We start from the raw sequence: 22,249 nt of genomic DNA on the forward strand, positions 1-22,249 counted from the left end.
TGAAGTTAATTTACTTTTGAAGAAAAATTCTTTCTACAAATTTAGTGTAGCCTAAATACACAGTGTTTATAAAGTTTACAGCAGTGTACAGTAATGTTCTAAGCCTCTACATTCACACACCATTCACTCACTGGCTCGCCCAGAGCAACTTCCAGTTCTACAAGCTCCATTCATGGTAAACACCCTATAAAGGTGCCCTACAGAGATTTAAAAAATCTTATACTGCATTTTTGCTGTACCTTTTCTAGACTTATGTATGTTTAGGTAGACAAATACTTGCCATTGTGTTCCAACTGCCTACAGTCTTCAGTATAAGTAACATTGTGTACAGGCTTATAGCCTAGGAGCAATATGCTATACCATATAGCCCAGGTGTGTAATAGGTCATCCCATCCAGGTTTGTATAGGTACAATCTATGATGTTAACACGATGATAGTGACTAAGAATGCATTTCTCAGAACATATCCCCATTATTAAAGTGATGCACTATTGTAAATGGATTCAACTGTATCATTTTATTATTAGTTTTCTGTCTGTTCTCTGTGTTTTTGTTCCTCTCTTTCCCTTTCCCACTGTCTTTCAGATTAAATGTATATTTTAGGCTGTCTTTCTAATTTCTATATTGTCCTTTTAGCTATTTGTTTTTCGATTATTTCCTTAATGGTTGTTTTGGAATTAAAATAAACAACTTTGGTAGCTTTTCTACAAGATGCCCTCCCTGCCTTCATTCTCACGACTAAGAAATGTCTTGAGGGTAAAGAAAAAATCCAATATTCTTAAGAAATCATAAAGACTAAATCTAGCATGTAAATTAAAAACCCTTTCCTAAGACCTCAGAAAAATCCAAGGTGATGCCTCAGAGAACCATTCAGTCAAACTATAGGGCCATTCAGTCAAACTACAGAGCCATATAGGGCCAAGAAGTTTAAGAATATTGTCTCAGTAGTTTTAGCAGAAGGCCAAAGTATAAAAGGGCTTATCTCAAAGAGATTTGTAGTTGTGGCTTTTCCCTAATGAAATGAGCCTCAGTAGGATTCATGTGAGACCCACAAAGTTTTTAAGAGAACCGTATTTACATAAACACAGTGAGCTTGGACTGAAATGGACAGAGGCAGTAAAAAAAAGAATGATACCCAACTTTTACAGAATGGAAGTAGGCAGAGAAGGACAATTGCAAACACAAGCTATCTTTTATATATATATTTAATATATATATATAAACACAAGCTATCTTTTATATATATATATTTAATATGTATATTAAAAAAAAAAAAAGGAATGACAAGAGAAGGGAAATAGGAGCACAAAGAGTGGTACCAAGAGTAATGGGGAATCATTCCCAGGTGGGAGGATGACTGAGTCCTAATCAAAGAATGTCCAGTACTTGCTTGGCTCAATTTCAGAATTGCTATGTAACAATGACTCCAGTTTTTCCGCTTTCTGAACAGAAGTATTGCTAGTGATTATCCTATGCCTATCTCACCATAGTATATTGGGAATGTGAAGGGCAACTGTTTCTTTGGCTAAGGTCTTCAGATCAAGAGGACATGTTCTCAAGGAGTTACATAAAGAACTACATCCAAGGAGCCTCATGTGCAATTGAACCTAGTTTAGATGAGGAAATACTAGACGTTAAACTAACGCTATAATAGAATCTCTGAAGTTTGAAAACTGATTTATCCTTGACTTTCCCTATTTGGCAACTGCTTTTATTCAGGATCTCATCAAAGACTGCAATAACCCACATACTAGTTGTATGTTATATTAGTCCATTCTTGCACTACTATAAAGAACTACCTGAGACTGGGTAATTCATAAAAAAAAATAAAAATAATAAAAAAAAAAGAAGTAGAAAGATTTACTTAGCTTATGGTTCTGCAAGCTACAGAGGAAGCATGGCTGGGGAGGCCTCAGAAAACTTAAAATCATGGTGGAAGGCGGTGGGGAAGCAAGAACATCTTACATGGCCAGAGTAGGAAGAACACAGAGAGGCAGGAGGTGCTACATGCTTCCAAAGAACCAAATCTCATGATAACTCACTCAATCTTATGAGAATAGCACCAAAGGGGAAATCTGTCCCCATGAGTCAATCACCTCCCACCAGGCCCAACCTCCAACATTAAGGATTACAATTTGACATGACATTTGCTTGGGGACACAGACCCAAACCTTACCACTAGTGTTCCTGAAATAAAACTCTCTGCACTCCACTGTGTAAACTTATTTCCTAGCTTATACTGGATTGTTGGAGGATTATGGCGCCAATCCTAACCCCTACTGTAGCTTCCATCACAATGTGCTGTAAATGTCTGCTTACATATTTTCTTCCTCCACTGTTTACTTTTATATCTTCAAGACCTAGAACAGTGCCTATCACATAATAGATATTTATTAAATGAATGACCAAATGCTCATGTCACATTTACTTCTAAATCATTTGAAACTGCTCACAATAGAAGATACATTCTTCATTAGATCAATTAAAGTAAAAGAATCGCTATGCAGTAACCCAATTTGCTCATGAAAAAGTTAAATTTTTGGAAAATTCATTCATTCAAAATAAATTATTTTCATTAATGCAAGACAAATGAGGTGATAATATTTATTCATACCACTTTTCAAAGTGTTTGCTTGGTTTTCTAAGTCAGATATTTCAATCTTGATATTTTCTTTCATCAAAAGCTCTCTTTTCTTTGTTAGTTCATACTCATTATTAAAGTCTGTAATTTCCTTAAAAAATTTGTCTTCCTCCTCTATCATTTGTTTCTTTATAGCCTCCTGAAAAACATAAATAAAAGATCAAATATAGGTGTTAGTTGTAATAATATTTTTCCTGAATTATTTAAAATATAATCTTTTGGAATTATTAACAATGAAAGTATATAATTATACTTCCTGGTATTATGGCAAAAATGTTTTTTTCTCATAGTAATATTAATAAAAAACTGAAGCTATTATATAGTAACAACTATCTTCAGATGAAAGATTTAACCTTAAAGTTTGGGGAGATTTATTGAGGTAGATATCCTACCACTCTTCATTATATCTGTTATTTGTATATTAAAATTCAGAATAATATTACATTTTATAATTATAACATAAAACTGGAGAGTAAAGTAATTTTTTTTTTTTTTTTTTTTTGAGACGGAGTCTCGCTCTGCCGCCCAGGCTGGAGTGCAGTGGCCAGATCTCGGCTCACTGCAAGCTCCACATCCCGGGTTCACGCCATTCTCCTGCCTCAGCCTCCCGAGTATCTGGGACCACAGGCGCCCGCCACCTCGCCCGGCTAGTTTTTTGTATTTTTTAGTAGAGACGGGGTTTCACCGTGTCAGCCAGGATGGTCTCGATCTCCTGACCTCATGATCCGCCCGTCTCGGCCTCCCGAGAGTAAAGTAATTAAATGGCCAAACTGAAAATTTAAAATCTACACTTAAAGGAATTACTGCCTTACAGGAAAACAAACAAACAAATAAGGATAGCCAAGAAAACCTTTTAAAATGTGGATGATGAAGGCAAAATTATATATTCACTTCAAAATCAGTTTTAAATAATAGTTTACATTTTATGAAGTATCAACATGGCGGAGAAATAAGAATTTTCAAAAACTGTGGACAATGCAAAAACCTAAACTCTTTGACAATGCTAGAATCTAAACATCACCATATTTTTCTAAGCTATGTCAATCAATTTTAAGCCACATTTTCAAAGTGGCCATGTCATTTCAAACCACCAAGTGTTGGTTCTGACTTCAGATATGTATTTTTAATATCTTTAAATGTATTTTCTTTAAAATGTCAATTAATCACAAGTCATATTTCTAAATTGGCACTGTCATTCAAAACTATTGCTCAGGCTGTTGGCTCTGAGTTAATAAAAAAATATTAACAATATCCATCCTTTTAGCCACATCCATAAATATGCCTAAAGTGTGAAACTTTCTGCCTTTCAAAAGGATTTTATCCAAAGTCTCAATGCTTGAGCAATTCAAATCAGTTCCACTGTTTCTTTTGTGCTTATTACAACTGCAAATAATTGCTATATTACATCCCTGCCCATACACTTCTTTCAAACTGTATTACTCTACCAACTGGTTTTAAATAGCACTTAATACTTTCCTGTATCTGAGCAGGACTACCTGCTAATATGCACATGGATAATTTTCTAAAAGCATACTTAAGTATATTTGAAAACTTTTTTACATAATTAGTGTAATAGATTTTTCTAGGTGGCTGGAAACTTACAAAGGTTTGAAGAAGCATATTCCTGTGGTTTGTAATTTCACTGTACTGTTTTTCTAAGGCATTTTCATGAGTTTTCAAAAGCTGTAAGAGGAAGGATTTTTCAAAAAACTGTTGAACCTTCGAAGTACAAAAATAGAAATCAGAATAAAACAATTAATTAGACATTTTAGAGTGCCTTAGGTAACAGATTTGTCTAGTATAAAATATATTCTGTATTAATCTTTAAAATGCAAAATAAAATCAGCATCAAACATCTTATTTTATATATACTATCTTGTATTATTTTGTAAGTACTTTATAGTTACAATTTTATAATCTCTTCCCCCAATAAGACTATAGGCTCCTCAAGGGCAGAGAATGTGCTTTCTTTTTCCTCTCAATACCTAGAAAAATTCTTAGCTTAGGTACTAAAACTTTTTCAATACACACATTGAAATCTGCTTTAAGACTGTTTTTAAATAACAAGTTTCTATTTTCACAGATTATAAGGAATATATGAATGAATAAATCATGTACATAATATGACTAATAAAATAATAAGATAAAATTTAGAAAGCAGAGGCAAAAACCCAGTCCCATTATTATAGTTATATCAAATGGGTTTTGAGAACTCATTTTTTATTTTAATACTTCATTTGGTTCTAAGTAGCAAAGGGTATAATAAACATTAATGTTAGACATGCAACTGTTATTTCATTTGGACCTTAAAAAGTAACATATCCTGAGAGATGAATATTGAAACGAAGTCAGGAAGCTTTAATATATAAAAACTAAAAATGATGCTGGACTGGAAATACTGTAATTTTTCTACTATGTTCAGTGCTAGCCCTCATAAGAAAGCATCATTTCCAGTTTGGGTCTGTTCCCATCTCTATAGAGAAAAGAAAAAGGATATAAATTCAACTTAAATTGCAGAAAGCAAGATTTATGGTAGTTATAAGAACTTCCTCAAGGTGAGAGACAGGTTGTGAAATCTCTGTCCCAGAATATATTGAATAGTAAAGAGCTTAGAAATAGTCTAGTCCAGAGGCAAAAGGGTTGGCTTAAGAGACAGTTTGAAATATTATGGCTAAAACGTCCGAGAAATATTGACATTTAAAAAGTAGCTGAAATAAAACAGAAAATATGATCTTACATTTATGTAAGATCGTAGCCCATCTGCCCATGTCTTCAGTACTTGGTACTGTTTTCATTAACCGGATTTTAAGAAAGGCATCAACAGAGAAAGATTAGAGAGGTACAATTCACATAATCAAAGGAACTGAGATCATATTTTAAAGATTAGGGGAAGGGATAATAGGGTGGTTAGTATTTTCTGTCTCAGAAGACAGAAATTAGAAAACATATGTCCAAATCTATAAAATAATGTAGAAATTTATAACAAGGGTAAACTACAGTATGATCTTGAAATCCACCACATTTATTTAGAATAAAATATATTTCGTGACTATTTAATACTTATTAAGTAAATGAGAATAAAATGAGGTCCAGAGAAGTTAAACACCTTAACAAAGGCTGTATAACTAGAGGCAAATCTAGGATTAAAATCCAGGTCTTCTGCCTTTCTTTCTTCTAAATCATGATGTTAACATGGAAATGTCAGAACTATTTCAAAGTAATGAAAAGGTAATTCTAGAGCTAAAAAGGGACTTCAAGGTGTGATAATGAGTTGAAAATATATAAGTTTAATAAACATTTAAGGAAATTACCAAATCCTAGATCCACCCGAGCTTACTGAGAAGGGTGTTCGCAGTATATACCTAACTCTGAGTTACTGTTGTGGACATTGCCCAGGGATGTCCACAAAAAATGCTTTAAAGACCAAATAATGAGCTGGATAAACGCGGGTTTAATCTACTAAGGTATTTCAAGTATGATGCCCTTTAGAAACACAATTCATGAATTGTAAGTCCATGTATACCACTGGTCGGTTGTAAAAGACCTATGCCAAACCTAGAACTCAAAAACTAGGAAAATATTACTTATTAAACTAACAAATTTCTAAATCAGACTTAAGCAAATCTATTATTCAAATTCAGAAAAGCCTTATGTTAAGGACTCAGAAATTAAGGTGCTATGTTTCAGCTATCAATGATTGAGAGCTTAAATTACCACTGAGCCCATATCTTCTTTCTTAAAAGGGAGAATAACCAATATTAAGAAGAGCTAGGTGACATATTGGCACTTAACCAGAATATTTTACCATTACCTAAAAAATGAAATCTATATACCAAAAGCTAAAAAGTAGACAGCTGTTCTAAAGATTTATAAAAAGGGCATATCCATAATTTTCCTCTTCCCTAAAATTTTATATAAATCATCCATTTTAAGTTCTCTGCTTGTTTTTATTTTTAGTATTAGTTTATCTCCTCTTCATTCCCTTTTTGTCTTACCTTCCGTCTTTATCATTTACTTCCATATTTGCCTCTTTTAATCCAGATCTAAAGAGGCCCAGAGAGTCAATAATTACAGAAAGATTATGGTATATTAATCTTCAAATTTACATAGGATCTATGGTTAAAAAATGTTAATACAAAAAGTCTTGGTAAGTATGAGAAGTAGAATGATGGAGAAAGCGGCAGGAGTTTGGGAAAGTTAAAGTCAGGAAGGACAAGAATAGAGGCCTATAATATACTGCTTCACATTGTTAAGGACATCAATAGATCAAGGTTGCAGAAGCTAGATAAGGCCTATATTGTTAATACATTGCCTTTATATTTTAGTGGAACTAAGAAAACAAAAAGAAAAACTTGAATCTGCCCAGTTCCTCCTTGTTAAGTATAAGTTACTAACTCTTCAGAAATAAAAGAGCTTTTCATAGTCTCCTATTCGTAGAATGTTTCAGATGGTTCTTTTTGTTCTTATTGTTGTCCCAACTGATTTATTTTTTATGTTCCTGTGTTTGAAAACTAAATCTACTGATATGTAAAATTTAAGTAAATATTCCAAATATAACCCTGAATGTATTGATAGGATCAAAAGATGAATAAATAATCATCAGAAAATCCTCTTACCTCTTTTTTGTTATAAAGGTAATGGGTGGAGATCAGAGTTGGGGAGATAATACATAAAATGTTAGAGTGTGATATAAAAATATTTCTAAACATATCTGAGTCAGGTTTGAACTAAGGCATATTTTATGTCTATGTAGCTTGAACCATTTATTTTATAGTAAATAAAAACTTAAAAATCCATTGCTTCTGTGTCCTAAGTTATCCACTAAGATCCCAAAAGAATACAGACAATATAAAGAAAAGGGTGGGAAGTTCCTAATGACGGTGATAAAATTTTCTCTTTTTCATTTCTATCTGATCTCCTACTAGAAATGAAAAAATATATTTGCGTATAGCCTTAAAGTGATAGGCCGGGTGCGGTGGCTCACACCTCTAATCCCAGCACTTTGGGAGGCTGAGACGGGCGGATCACCTGGTCAGGAGTTTTGAGACCAGCCTGGCCAACATGGTGAAACCTCCCTCTACAAATCAGCCAGGTCGGTGGGGGCACCCGTAATCCCAGCTACTCAGGAGGCTGAGGCAGGAGAATCTCTTGAACTCAGGAGGCAGAGGTTGCAATGAGCCAAGATTGTGCCATTGCACTCCAGCCTGGGCAATGTGAGTGAAACTGTCTAAAAAGAGAAAAAAAAAAAAAAAAAAGTTATATTCTAGAATCTGGAATCAAATAGCCAAGCTTTGTCAGAAAATATTACTGTTTTGGGAAATTCTAATTTACAGTAGTGCCAACTCCCTGGTTAATTCTGCTTCTCTCAGCAATAAAGACTGTTTTTCCTTTCCTTGTTTTATTCCTCTTGGGATATTTAATTTTTTAATGGCACTTATAGTTTTCCCAGTGAGCTGACTTATCTGGTCAACTAGGTCAGTTTCCAGCAAAGCCATGATTTGTGACTTTTCACTACTCTTGCTGCCTGGGTGCCTTTAGGTATTTTTCTGCCAGGAGAACTTAAAAATTGAAAATGACTGAGGATTTAAAATTAATGTTAGGGTCCAAGCTAGCAAAGTACATAGGTCCTCTTTGTTGTGGTTGGTGTTGTTAAAAATAACCTCAGCCTTGAGGAACTGACATTTTGCTGATTAAATACTCTGCCCCATAGCATAATAGGCAACTTTACATTTTAAAAAACTAAGAGTTATGTAGAAAATTTCACATTCCTAAAATCACAACAATTAGGAAAAATATATCATTATTATGACTATATGATAAAAGACATTCTAAATACTAAGGTACATTAATGAATACTGTATTGATAGCAGACATTAAGGTTTTTATAAAAAAGATCTCTCTTTATACTTTTCCAAATCACAGAGGCAATGCTTAAAGAATAACTTACTATGACATAGTAATCCTAATATAGTTAGTAAGGAAGGAAATAACCGCTTGACAATGGCTTATAAGGCTTTACCTGATTTTCACCTCCTCACTCCCCCTCCAGCCACCTCTCCTGTCACCTCCTCACTTGCCCCATTCCAGCCACAGTGGCCTTATTATTACATATGTACCATATATAATATATATAATATCACATATAATATATACCACATACTATTATATATAATATAAACTATAATACATATATTTATACATATTAAATATTATATACAAATAAATATTTTTGTTGTTGTTGAAATGGAGTCTTACTCTGTCACCCAGGATGGAGTGCAGTGGCATGATCTTGGCTCACTGCAACCTCTACCTCATGGATTCAAGCAATTCTCCTGCCTCAGCCTCCAGGGTAGCTGGGATTACAGGGGCACACCACCATGCCTGGCTGATTTTTCTATTTTTAGTAGAGACAGGGTTTCACCATGTTGGCCAGGCTGGTCTCGAACTCCAGACCTCAGGTGATCCACCCACCTAGGCTTCTCAAGGTGCTGGGATTACAGGCGTTAGCCACCACACCTGGCCCCATTATTATATATTAATCCAAGAAAATATATAGATAAACTGTGAAGAAATAAAAAAAGGGTTTAGTAAAGAAGCTATTAACAAAATAAATACCAAAATCTATTCTAGTTACCAACAACAAACAGAAAAAAGCATGGAAAATATCCCATTCGTGACAGCAAAACCAAGACAAAATACACAAATAAGAAATATCTGAGACCTGTATGAAAAACTTCTACTGAGGAACATAAAAGAAAATTGGAATAAACAGAAAAATATGTTATATTCTTAAATGTGACTCAGACTTATAAAGACATCAATTCTTCATAAATTACAACATGAAATTAGTGCAATCTTAATGAAAATTCCAATGATTTTGGTTCTTTTTTAATTTGACAAAATGATTTTCAAATTTATCCAGAAATATAAACCACGAAAAGAATCAGGAAAATTCTGAAAAAGAAATTACCCTTCCAGAGAGTCAAAGATATTTTAAAGCTAATATATTTAAGCCAATAATACACTGGTGCCAAAACAAAGAGATTAATAAAGTAGTATAGAATATATAACACAGATACAAGTATAGACATACACATGCACATGCACACCACTGTATCATAAAGACAGTGTATGTCTGATCAATGGGGAACATGTGACATTTACTCAGGTGACAACATTTTTCTTTAAAATATTTAAAAAAAGAAAACCACCATAAAAGTATTAGAAAAAGATACTGTTTAAAATCTTGGAATGGGACAGGCTTTCCCAAGCCTAGAATGGATTCAGAAACTAAAACATTAAAAATTCTAGCAACACAAAACTCTAAACTTTTACTAGAAATCATGTCATAAAAAGCCAAGATACAAATAATAAAGTTTGCAACAAATGATAAAGAAAGAATATCTGTAATAAAAAGCTAGATGCCAACCAGAAAAGACTAGAACAGGATAGAAATAGGTAAATATACATACAAATTAAAAATACTAAGTTAAAAAATTCAAATTAAAACTAAAAAGATGTCATTTTTATATTTATAAAACATATTAATTTCTAGTGTATGAGTAGTAAAACTGTGAGAATAACACTGGAACAACTTTTCTGGAGGACAATTTAAAAATAATCAAAGCCTTAAAAATTACAGACCCATTGACAGAGCAATTTGATTTCTAAGGCTTCACCCTAAAAAGCTAGGATAAGTGCACAAAGATGTACGTATACAATTATCACTGCAATGATGACAGAAAGAAATAGTAATTTATTAATACAATAGTAAATACTTATCACTAGGAAATTAGTTAAATATAGTATACCATATAATGGAATACTATGTAGCAATTAAAATTGCTTATATATATATATATATATTTGCTCAAATGTCTAGGTTACAGTAAATAGAAAAAAGCAAATTATTTAAGAAAAATATAAATGCATTTAAACAATTTTGAAAGAAAGCCTATGAAAATGTTAACTGTGTGGTGGAATTATAGATGATTTTCACTCTGCTTTTTGCCAATTTCTATTTTTGGAATAATTTGCAATAAATAAACACTACTTTTATAAAGAGTTAAAACAATAAAACTATTTTAATTTTGAAAAGTAATCTACTGCATGTTTACCAAATACAATGGTAGAAGGTCTCAGAATTTTGCAGGAATAAAACCCACTCTTCCAGTAGGAACATAAGCAAGAAATCTCAGTAAAGATGGGGAGAAGCAGGACCTCAGAATGAAAGGAATATTTTAGAGTAATAATCTGATCCATTTGCTCACTGTGGTGGTCACATCTCTCCCTTTCCTTCCTCTGTCTCTTTTGGGAGGAATTTTTAAGCAGAAGAAATTAGACTATATTTGAAATCATGGAACTCATCTGAACAAAGGGAAGTGAGGTATACAGCCTTTCAACTTATCTTGAAATATTAATTCAGGCAGTAACAATCCATGAGACCATATATGCAGCAAAGCCTACATGAGAAAGTCTTCCTATCAGCATGAGCTCACAGGCACAACTGTTAAGTCGCCAGTTGCCTTTGATCCTTTCCACTCACCTTTTCAGAACTCACCTCTTGTTCCAAAGTCCAAAGTCAACTCTTTTCAAAATAACCCCTAAACTGCAAAAATTATTATTCCTCTTTTCCTCAAATAAAACTCCTATTCCTCCAAAGCTGCCCATCTCAGTGAAAGAGTAATCTGATTAGGGAAAGATGAGCAAAGCACAAATACTGACCGGTCAAGAACATTTTGTAATACTTTTTAATCTGAAAGACTCTTCCTGGGGAGCAACTTTAAAGTAACATAACTTCTGTGTATTTGGCAAGTCAGGTGGCAGTACCTTACCTTACCTATCACCACACATTTTAGGATATAAAACAAAGGGATGCTGAGGTAGAACATGTTTATTCATGCACTTCTTTTAATGGAAGAACTATACAATGTCGCACATTCTTTAAACCATACATCTTCCTCAACAAATAAGAAAACCTGGCACATGTGCAAGAAATAATCATATCTCAGTCAAGTAAAGCTATACTACAACAACACTAGAAATTGGGCTGGGGGTACTCACATCAGCTTGTCAATCAGCTTTAGCTCTAAGAAAGTAGTTGATTCTTCCAGTATTCAAGAAAATGAAAACAGGACGAAAAACAATTTATACATTGCATTTATGGGCAAATTGCAGGTCTGAACAAATCTCACAGAATAACAACATGAACCCTATGAAAAACACTGTTAATAGAAGAGATAAAGAGAATTATCCAAAAGATTACAGTGAAGAGTACAGGATGAAAAAAAAATTGTAATCAATTACTTACTGTTCTTAAGAGGATGCAAACAAAGACATGTCCACTAGTAAACAAGAGCAAGGAAGGACATAGCAGAAAAAGATAAAACAAAACAAGCTGAGACTTTTTAAAAGGCAGAAAATTAAAGTGTTAAAAAAAGAGAAGACAACACATGATTTAAATTTGCAGAGAGCATTAAATAACTAAACTAATATTGCAAAAGATAGAATCAGGGATGTAAAGTATACAAAGTTTTCCCAGACTTCGGAGGACTCAACTCAGAGAAAAGAGAAAAAAGACCTTCTAAATTATAAGAAATGGGTATATTGAAAACAAACTCTATGTGGCCGGGCGCGGTGGCTCATGCCTGTAATCCCAGCACTTTGGGAGGCCGAGGTGGGCAGATCACAAAGTCAGGAGATCGAGACCATCCTGGCTAACACAGTGAAACCCCATCTCTACTAAAAATACAAAAGTATTAGCTAGGCATGGTGGTGGGTGCCTGTAGTCCCAGCTATTCGGGAGGCTGAGGCAGGAGAATGGTGTGAACCTGGGAGGCAGAACTTGCAGTGAGCCAAGATCGCGCCACTGCACTCCAGCCTGGGTGCCAGAGCAAGACTCCGTCTCAGAAAAAAAAAAAAAAAAAAAAGGAAAACAAATCTATGAAATAATAGCTGAGGTTAAAATGGAAGGCTCACCCTTGTTCCAAAAAAAAAAAAAAATAGATATGTCTGTATCAAATTTGGAATTACAGATTGTTTAAAATCATAAAAGCAATCAGGGAAGAAAACGAAACCTAACAGGTTACCTTAAAAAAGGATTTTTAAAAACGAGGTTGACTTCAATACTTCTGCATTAACAAATTTCAGAATATGATAGTGCTAGATCCACAAAATGTTGCAAAAAAAAAGGTTTGACTCAGTAATTCTGTATAGACAAGTTTTCATGCAAGTGTGAGGATAACAGAAATTTCAGATATTAATACCTTAGAAGATATATTATTCACAAATTCCTCCTACAAAATTACTTAAACAATTACATAGACTCATCAAAACACATAAAAAAAATAAGAACTCAAGAATGACAATGTGAGGCATTGAAGAATTTTATAGTGCAGAATTATGGTTAATATGGCAGTAAAAGTGAAAGTAGAAAGGACTTACTTTTTACCCCAAACACAGAGAAATGCTAGATAAAATCTAACTACATTTAAAATATTATTTACATAGCTAAACAAAAAGGAAGAGAGGGAAATCTTCATGCAAGAAACAAAGAGACAGCTCAGGGTAAGGATGATGTGTTAAAATTCAAGCCCACAGGAGCATCTTTCAGAAAGGATACAGGCATTAGGGATTAGGCTTTAAATGCCCACATAAGAACAAAAATCACAGGCAAAGAGAGCCAGGGCTGGACTCACTGTACTGTCAGGAATTGAGAAATACCTATGCCAGTTACAAAAGATGGATAGCAAAACTCCACCTATTGCCCTAGAGATGCAGCGTATAAGTGAGCTATATCCCATTGAGCCGTGAGGGGAAAAGGACTCACATCCTGTGAATCTGAACCCTGAGCCTAATCTGTGGATGGGTGTAAGATTCAAAATCTCTTATCCATACAGTGCAGAAATCCTGAGCTCAGAATTTAACATAAAAACTGGTCCTTAACAGGGAAAACTTGCGAGGCCCTGGCAGCAGGGGTGAAACTGCTTCTTAAGGACATCTTTTCTATCAAAGGAATAGGTCGAACAGCCACGAAAGATAAGTTCTTCTAAAGATAGGTTCAATAAAATAAAATCAATAAATTCTTAAAGTTAATAAGAAAATCTACCACCATGTAAGAAAGGCATCAAATCAAACAAGTAGAATTCAAGGCAGAGGAAAACAGAAAATAGAATTCTTTTTTTGTTGTTGTTTTTTGTTTTTTGTTTTGTTTTGTTTTGTTTTTTGAGACGGAGTCTCGCTCTGCCGCCCAGGCTGGAGTGCAGTGGCTGGATCTCAGCTCACTGCAAGCTCCGCCTCCCGGGTTTACGCCATTCTCCTGCCTCAGCCTCCCGTGTAGCTGGGACTACAGGCGCCCGCCACCTCGCCCGGCTAGTTTTTTGTATTTTTTAGTAGAGACGGGGTTTCACCATGTTAGCCAGGATGGTCTCGATCTCCCGACCTTGTGATCCGCCCGTCTCGGCCTCCCAAAGTGCTGGGATTACAGGCTTGAGCCACCGCGCCCGGCCCTTTGAAAATAGAATTCTATGAGAAAAATTTTAAATTAATTTATTCATTCACTAAATGTCTGTTTAATACCTACTATTATTCAGGCACTGTTCTAGATACTGGGAATAACAGCAGTGAACAAAATAGATTAATTTCTATCCCTTGTGGAGCTTACATTCCACTGGAGGGAGACAAATAATAAGTAGATCAATATAAAATATGCCAAGAGGTGGTACGTATTACACAGCATAGAGATAGGGAGAGATGGTAATGCTATTTTACATAGGAAGGTCAGAGAAGGGCCTCTACAGAGAGGGGGACTCAAATTTTTGGTCTTTTGACCTCTTCATAGTCTAAAACATTATTGAGAATTTCTTTTTGTTTGTTTTCATGAATTATATCTAGAAATATTTTCTGTATCAAAATTAAAATTGAAAAATTTTTAAACATTAATTTAAAAATAACAATAATCCTATTGCATTTTAAATACCACATTTGTATTTAAAAATGACTTTCCAAAACAAAAGCAAATTAGAAAATGGAGTTGCACGTAGATTTTTTACAAATCTCATTAACATCTGGCTTAATAGAAGACAGCTGGGACCAGGTTTGGTGGTTCACGCCTGTAATTTCAGAACTTTGAGAGACCGAAGTGGGAGGATCACTTGAGGCCAAGAGTTCAAGACAAGACTGGGCAAAATAGCAAGACCCTGTCTCTAGAAAATAATTTTTTTTTAATTAGCGAGGTAGGGTGGCAGAGGCCTGTAGTCCCAGCTACTCAGGAGGCTGAAGCAGAAGGATCTCTTGAGACCAGGAGTTTGAGGTTGCAGTGAACTGTTACTGTGCCGTGGAGCTCCAATCTGGGTGACAGAGTGACACTCTGTCTCTTAAAAATAAATAAATAAAAACAAATTAAAAATTAAAAAAGAAGATAGCTGGACTCTCATATCTACTTCTACTCAATCTTTTGTAGTATGTTTTTCAATTGCAGAATAGGGAGTGCACAGATACGTAGTTGGAAATGATTGTGCATATTCTTCTTTGATACTATATCAAAATTCACCATGTGGCGGCTCCTTAAAGGTTAGTTGCAATGTGGAATCTGAAACCATTTCAATGAACTTTTCATTCTATGTTATAATAAAATCCATTGGTCTAGATTGCACTTTGAGTCTACCTTTTCTCTATGCACAGTTTTGTAACTATGCATTACTTACTGCTTCCCTGAATTATGCAGATCCTCCAAATGTTGATATATTTCATAATATGCTTTCAAAAGTAACATTCTGAAACATTTTGAAACATACTGTTTCAAAAGTAACATTCATATTCATTAATATCACTAACCAAGTCACCAGAAAAATCTTTAAGTACCAGGAAGCTGCCAAGCTTATGGTGACAGATAGATAGGAATCCTCCAAAATTCTAATTTTTGTTTGAAAGCTTGCATATTATCATTGGCAAAATAATAAGAACAATGTCAGATGTTTGCCTTGACATTTTAGGCTTACTTCATTTATTTTTGAGAAAATTTTTGCCAAACACCCAAATCTAAATAACTACAACTTGACTGTCAATTATTTAAGTAAAAATGATGTTTCAGAAAAAGAATAGCTAGCTCATACTGCATCTCGAACAACTGCACACATGCTCTCCCTTGAGACAATCGTAGCACTTTGGAATATAAAAGTACTTTAGGTATACTTCCCATGTAATCGTACACAATATTGAAAATGAATATACTCAATGATCAGTTTCAATAAAATATCTTTGACAATTCAATCAAAGCATTAAGTAAAACTAGCGGTTTTTGTTTTCTTACTGAGGGTGTACGGCAGTGAAGAATACAATGACTACTAGTACTGTTTGGTGCCACTGCCTCGATTTGTGTTAAGGCGCTAGCAGTTTTACTCACCACTGTTTTTGCACTGTCAATGTGTGCATTAGCACAGTGAAAATGGCAAATGGTACCTTTGTATAGTATTATCATAAAAATAGCTTGACCTTACAAACTCCCTGAAAGTGTCTTGGGGACCCCTTTAAACTCAGAGATCACACTTTAAGAAAAATACTCTAAGGTGACAACTGAGCAGAGACTTAGGCTAACCAACCATCAAGATTTGCATGGGGCTGTCCTAATGTTAGCACTAAAAGTTCCACATGATTCTACTGGGAGAGATCTAAATGAAGCGAGCGTGCATGACAGAATAACAGCTAAGGGAATCAGCATTTCAAGCAGACGAAACAGCTAGTGCAAAGGCCTTGGGGTCAAAGAATGATTGGCATATTCAAGAAATAAACAGCCCAGTACTAAGGTTCACACCCCTATAAACCTGACTGTCCTGAGGCAGGTGAGCTACTGGACAATGCCTAATACAATAGTCAAAGGACACTCAGTGACCTCTTTTGCCTATTTCCAAGTTTTGGATAATTACTCATGACAAACGTGATAAGGCTTTCTCTATAGAATTTCATAGAGAAAATGGAAACAAGTTTTTTCTTTAAATGAAAACATCAAAAATTTTGAGTTTACAGTTAGGTTTATATAGTTGAAGTTGCTTGATGTTAATCCTGTAATTCAGGAAGACAGATGTTATATAATTTATTTGCCAAGTATTCATACTGTGATTTAGCAGTTGCTCAATGAATGTCTGTTGAATGAGTAACTGCCGACAATAAAATTAAATTTAGGTAGGATCTAAATTTTTTTATTAAGTTTAAAGAAAGAAAAAAGTACTTCAATTACAAAACTCCATTTCAATATTATAAATGATAATAATCTGTGATTTTGTTCTTTCTCTAGGTAATACGGTACTAAAGGATATGACTTTGCCTGCTGTTCTGGAGGTTTCCTAACTTTTACCAATTAAAAAAAAAAGAACACATACATATTGAGGTTAAGAAGTAGAAGTAAATGGGGCCAGCTTAAGTTACTTTTTTATTTCAATACAATTTTCCTTTAAAATTTCATGAAATTTTTTTTTATTATTGTTACGGTGTTTACACAACAAGTGAAAATTGGAAACAGAAAAAGTAAACAAAATATTCACAAAATAACCTCAGATTTTTCTGCATTTACTCCCTGTTAAGGGAATATGGCATTATATTGAGTTTTATGTAATATGTTTATACAAACTAAATGTCAAAATTTTAACTATATGCCATTTTTAAAAATAGAAGAACCTCTTTTAGACATTTAAAAGAAACTACCAATGTTCTGTGAGTCCTTAATTTTGGTTTGCCCTGTCATCAATACTATACAACTTCTCCTTAACTATCAGAAGTTTTATGTGTATTGGTAAGCACAAATGCAAATCCAGGGCATGTTCTCATTTTTTTGTTTTCATATTACCAAACCTAACCAGGCATAGTGTAGCTGTCCAATTCATAAAGTACTCATACTATATAACCTGAGATTTTTGCAACCATATATTTTAAAAGACTCATTGAGCCCTGCAAGGCAAATGCTATCATTCAAGTTCTAATTACATGCTATCCAGGTTTTACATAAAAGAAAAAAAATGAATACTGTACTTCCAAAATGCATTTATTGACCAGAAGCAACATCCAAAATAAATGCCCCCCAAATTTTCTGAATGTATCACTGTACAATAGCACAAGCACTACTCTATTCAAATTATGTTCTATTAATAGCTTCTCCTTGTGCTGCTACTGTTTGATAAATGGATCAATAAATGCCAAGTCAAATATTCAAGTAAATATATTTTCATTGTTATTGGCAGACATATAATTAACTCAGAATAAAAGAATCAATTTAGGATTAGTTCTTCAGTTCTTCCCATTAGTCATTTGCATTATAATTGTGATTCCACTTTTAAAATCTTTATGCACATATACATACCATCTTGACTATAATATAAATCAAACTATTTCAATTATAAATCAGTATTGTATGAACAGTAACCCTCATATGTTAATTTTATTAGTAAGATACAAATGTATTATTACCCACATATATGAGCTGGTTAAAAAGCAATGCATGCTTATGAAACTATATTAATTAGTAAGTTCAACAAATGTTTCTAAACAATGGTAGGCCTTTTCTCTGTCTTCTTTCTATAAAAAACAACTGAATCAGCATTTTTTAATGTATGTGTATATATCAACGAATTATATTTCCATTTGCAGACAAAACTTTGCTAACAAAGAAAATACTACAGAGTAACATCAAAAAATATGTTATATCAGGTCAATATCCTCACCAATCCAGGAAAAGTGCATTTTGTACAAAAACTTGTACAAGCAACATTTTAAAAATATTAACCTAAACAAAATACAAAACTTCAGATATATTATTATACATGAATATCACGAAGAAAAATGTTTAAAATGAGCTTAAGAAATCTACTTTAATAAAATATGCTGTTATTGTTACTTTCATTATGGTAGTTTGTTTCTGAATTATATATCGTGGACAAGTCATTTACCTCTCAGTTTCCTCACTCATAAAAAGGGGATAATGATGGGGTCTCATCACAAGATTGCCGTTAGGATTAAAGGAGTTAACAGGAGAAGCATTTAGAACAGTGCCCCTGCATACAGTAAGTGTTTTGCCCATTTTGCCCATTACTTCTATTAGCTTCTAGGTACCAATCCTGAAAGTGTCTTAATTCTTTTCCAAGAAAAAGAAAATTGCACCATAACATTCTTAGTGTTTTGCCCATACCACCAGCTTTCAGCATTGCTGGTAGCAGCTAGTTTACCTGCTATTCACAGGCAAAACAGGTAGGATCTCACTGAACAAGTTACAAATCCTATTTCAAAAGACTCTCCTTATTATCTATCAAACTATTAGTACTCATTAATTCATTCAACACACTGCTGTATACTATATACTGTTAGATAACAAGCAGTGGGAATAAAAGATGGATAAGGAAAAAATTCCAGATACGTTGCTCACAAAATAGTGGGGTATACAAACACAAATCAAGTATGTATCATTGTTTAATTTTAAAATTTTACCAAGATGTCTATGGGAAGGCTTTATTGGTGATGTTTTAGCAACACCTCGAAAGAAGAGCTGAAATTTGCCGGATGGAGAAATGTTCTCTGTTTCAGTCCCAAAAACTGAAAATTCCTCACAGTGATAAGTTAAAATAGACATATTTGAAGCAAACAGACTTCATATTACATAGTGTTTGTTTAGTCCATCATTGGGTACTTAATAAATATTTTTGAATAACTCTGTCCCCACTCATAGCGAGGCCTTCACTGTGGCACACTTAAATAACGTTCTTAGCTTTCTAATTGTCTATTCCCATCTTCCCAATCAGAGCTCAGAAAGATCCTCCTAAAGCTACCTTTTTTTTAAAGACAGGGTCTGGCTATGTTGCCCAGGCTGGCATTAAACTGAACAACTGTCTTCTCACCTTAGCCTCCTGAGTAACTGGAACTGGAAGCATGTGCCACCATGCTAGGCTACCTAAACCCACTTTTACTGCTCCCTGATCAGGAACTTGCAATGGTTTCCTGCTATTCCCAGATATCAGCCCTTGGCTTTGACTAGATTCCTTTCCCAATATGCGTTGCACATATTTGCCTCCTCCCTCTGTCTGGAATGCTTTTCTCCTGCTACTTCCTTCTGTTTGCCTCTTCAAAATTCTACCCATCCTTCAAGAAGCCATTAGACTCTCCTGCTTCTTTTTACAATAACAGAACATTAAAAACGCTGCAGGAAAAAGAAACGCTAATGGAAAAGGGATACTTTGGACGCAAAGCATGTCTAAAATGTGGTGGAGAATTTTAAAACGAAAGGCAGGGGCTTGTTTGAAATTTACATACAATTGTCCTATCAACATAGCACACAAATTATTTATCATTCAAAATGTATATACTGCACCAACTACTTATTAAATAAGTACAATAATGATTTTTCTAATGACATTGTGCTCTTTTAAAACCTTAACCATCCCACAAAATGGACAATTAATTCTTCATTACCTTAGTTTATTTAGGGCAAATTCATATTAGAACTGAAGGTGTCACTGGATTCAGAACTCTAAACATCACCAGGCACCATGGAACCAAAACAGCCAGCACAGAGTAATGTGCTTCCTACTTGAAGGACAACTGGTTAAACAGTGAAATATCCCCCAAAAGTCAAGTTAAGGCAGGCTTTTTCAAGTGATAGTTTGTATGCTCTACATTTCCATACCTTAGATTCCAGCTTGATTTTCTCTTCATTCAGCTCCTCCGTTGCTTTCTTTATTTTTTCACGACATCTGGTTACTTCCGACCTCACTGTAATAAAAATTAAATCTTTAAACACATCAATCTTTCTAAAGTCCCCATTTTGGTGGCGTCTGACAAACCACCTTTCAGCTGTCTTTCCCTCAGCATGGCAAGCAAGCTCCCCTAACGGCTCTGACCACTGCCTTCGGGATTTCCTTCTCCTCCAAGCACCCAGCACCAGAAGACAAAAGCCCCATGCAAAGTACAGAAATACCCCGACCTTCTCGCATTAAACGGCGACTCTCCTCCGCCTGATGCTCGGTGAAGATGATGTGCTGAAACAGGGACTCCAAACTCATCTCAAGGCCTGGCTCCTGCGATCCTTTTCTCGCCCTTAAATATTTTATAACCAACCCTGAGGATCCTGGAAAGCAGAATAAAGAAGATGGCTTCTTCTAGAACTATTCCCAGCTAGACCTGTCTCTAACTCTCTGTCGCCAGCCCAGCGAGAAGACGGAGGCCGACGCCGGACGGGGTCTGAGAGGTCTGAGGGGTCTGAGAGTCTAGGAACGCTGGCCGCGGCTGCCCCTTCCTGCCCTCAGCCTTTGATTCCCGTTACAGTTTACAAACCCGGCTTTTCTCCTTCACGCCCTAAGAGGGCAGTTTCAAGGTCTGCCTTTTTCCCAGGCGGAACCCCTGACCCAGGCCCCTGTCCCTCCGTGGGTTTGTTTTTTGCTTTGGCGGCAAATAAAAATGGCGGCCAAGGCCTTGGCTTTTGAGGGCGTCTGGGCAGCAGCCATTTCTGTAGTTAGCCTTTCAATCCGAGTCCGCTCTCATTTTAGGGATAATGTCCTCAGGGTGCTCTGTCTTTCAACAAAATGGTACGTGCCAAGAAAACCCAGGGCCAAAACCTTCCCTACGGCTAGAGGCAGTGCTTCAGGGCGGGTCTTACCTGTGAGAACTTAAACTACGGCGGCTCACTGGGACCATCCTGTGGTGGGCAGGTTTGCCCTGGGCATGTGAGCCCCAAAGGTCTTAGGCCCAATTGGAGTTGGGATGCCCAGTAGCCAAGGCGCAAACACTGAATATTATAAAGTACAAAGTAACTGTGATTCTAAATATAAACTTTTACAAAGTCTTATCCTTTGACGATGGCAAAGACTGCTATAAATGTGCAATGTCTGACATTCCGCCTTAATCATTCCTTTGTAATCAGGGCATATCTTTTTTGTCTGCTTTAAAATTAATCATTGCCTTTTGTAATCAAGCTGCAGTAATATTAACGCTTCAATATCTGCGCAATATGTGTCAGAGACCAAAGTGGTTGCTAATTAAAGCTTAAACATGAAAGGCACCTTTGGGACTTTTGCGTGGGATTTTTTAAATCAAAAATTAAAATATTTTTAGTTTTAGTAGGTTGAAATATTGACATTATAATAAACATTTGACTTTATTTCTGAATGTAAAATTGGCATTGGTTGAACTTTTAAAAGTAATTTGTTATTAGAATGTTTTTAAAATTAAATAAAATAAACATTTGACTTTATTTCTGAATGTAAAATTGACATTGGTTGAACTTTAAAAAGTAACTTGTTAGAATGTATTTAAAATTAAGTGAAATAAGGTAAATGTTAATTCTGTCACATCACAATAGGCTTGATTAATATTTCATTAATGCTGCAGTCTAATCAGTTATATATTTTAACCTATTTCAAATTTCTGCCTTAATTTCCATCAAGCTGTTGATGCATAAAACTTAATTCTTTGACTTTATTTTAAAAGAATAAATACTGAAAAGTAACAAAGAAGAAAAGAACTGCCCATAATCATGTCATTTAGAAGTACATATTAGCATTTTACCAATTCCCTTCCAGGTAACCCTCCTCACTCTTCATTTTTCCTTTATAAACTTGAAATTATTGTGAATCAG

The 22,249-nt window shown here is 34.8% G+C and overlaps 1 protein-coding gene across 5 annotated transcripts in view; it reads right to left on the bottom strand.

The window, feature by feature from the left end:
- Positions 1-21,527, bottom strand: part of LOC105467319 (coiled-coil domain containing 172) — a 56,693-nt gene extending 35,166 nt beyond the window's left edge. For 2 of the 5 annotated variants that reach the window (XM_011716864.2, XM_011716855.2), the window contains exons 1-4: positions 20,600-21,259; positions 20,303-20,388; positions 4,243-4,359; positions 2,614-2,779 (exon numbers count right to left, since the gene is read on the bottom strand). In XM_011716864.2, coding sequence (XP_011715166.1) covers positions 2,614-2,779; positions 4,243-4,359; positions 20,303-20,388; positions 20,600-20,678 — 448 coding nt within the window. In that variant the 5' untranslated portion in view covers positions 20,679-21,259. The other 3 variants (XM_071069062.1, XM_071069061.1, XM_071069063.1) reach the window with 3 other exon arrangements.
- Between the last annotated feature and the right edge of the window lie 722 nt (positions 21,528-22,249).

Source organism: Macaca nemestrina, chromosome 9, assembly GCF_043159975.1.
Source record: "Macaca nemestrina isolate mMacNem1 chromosome 9, mMacNem.hap1, whole genome shotgun sequence".
Classification (NCBI taxonomy): Eukaryota; Metazoa; Chordata; class Mammalia; order Primates; family Cercopithecidae; genus Macaca; species Macaca nemestrina.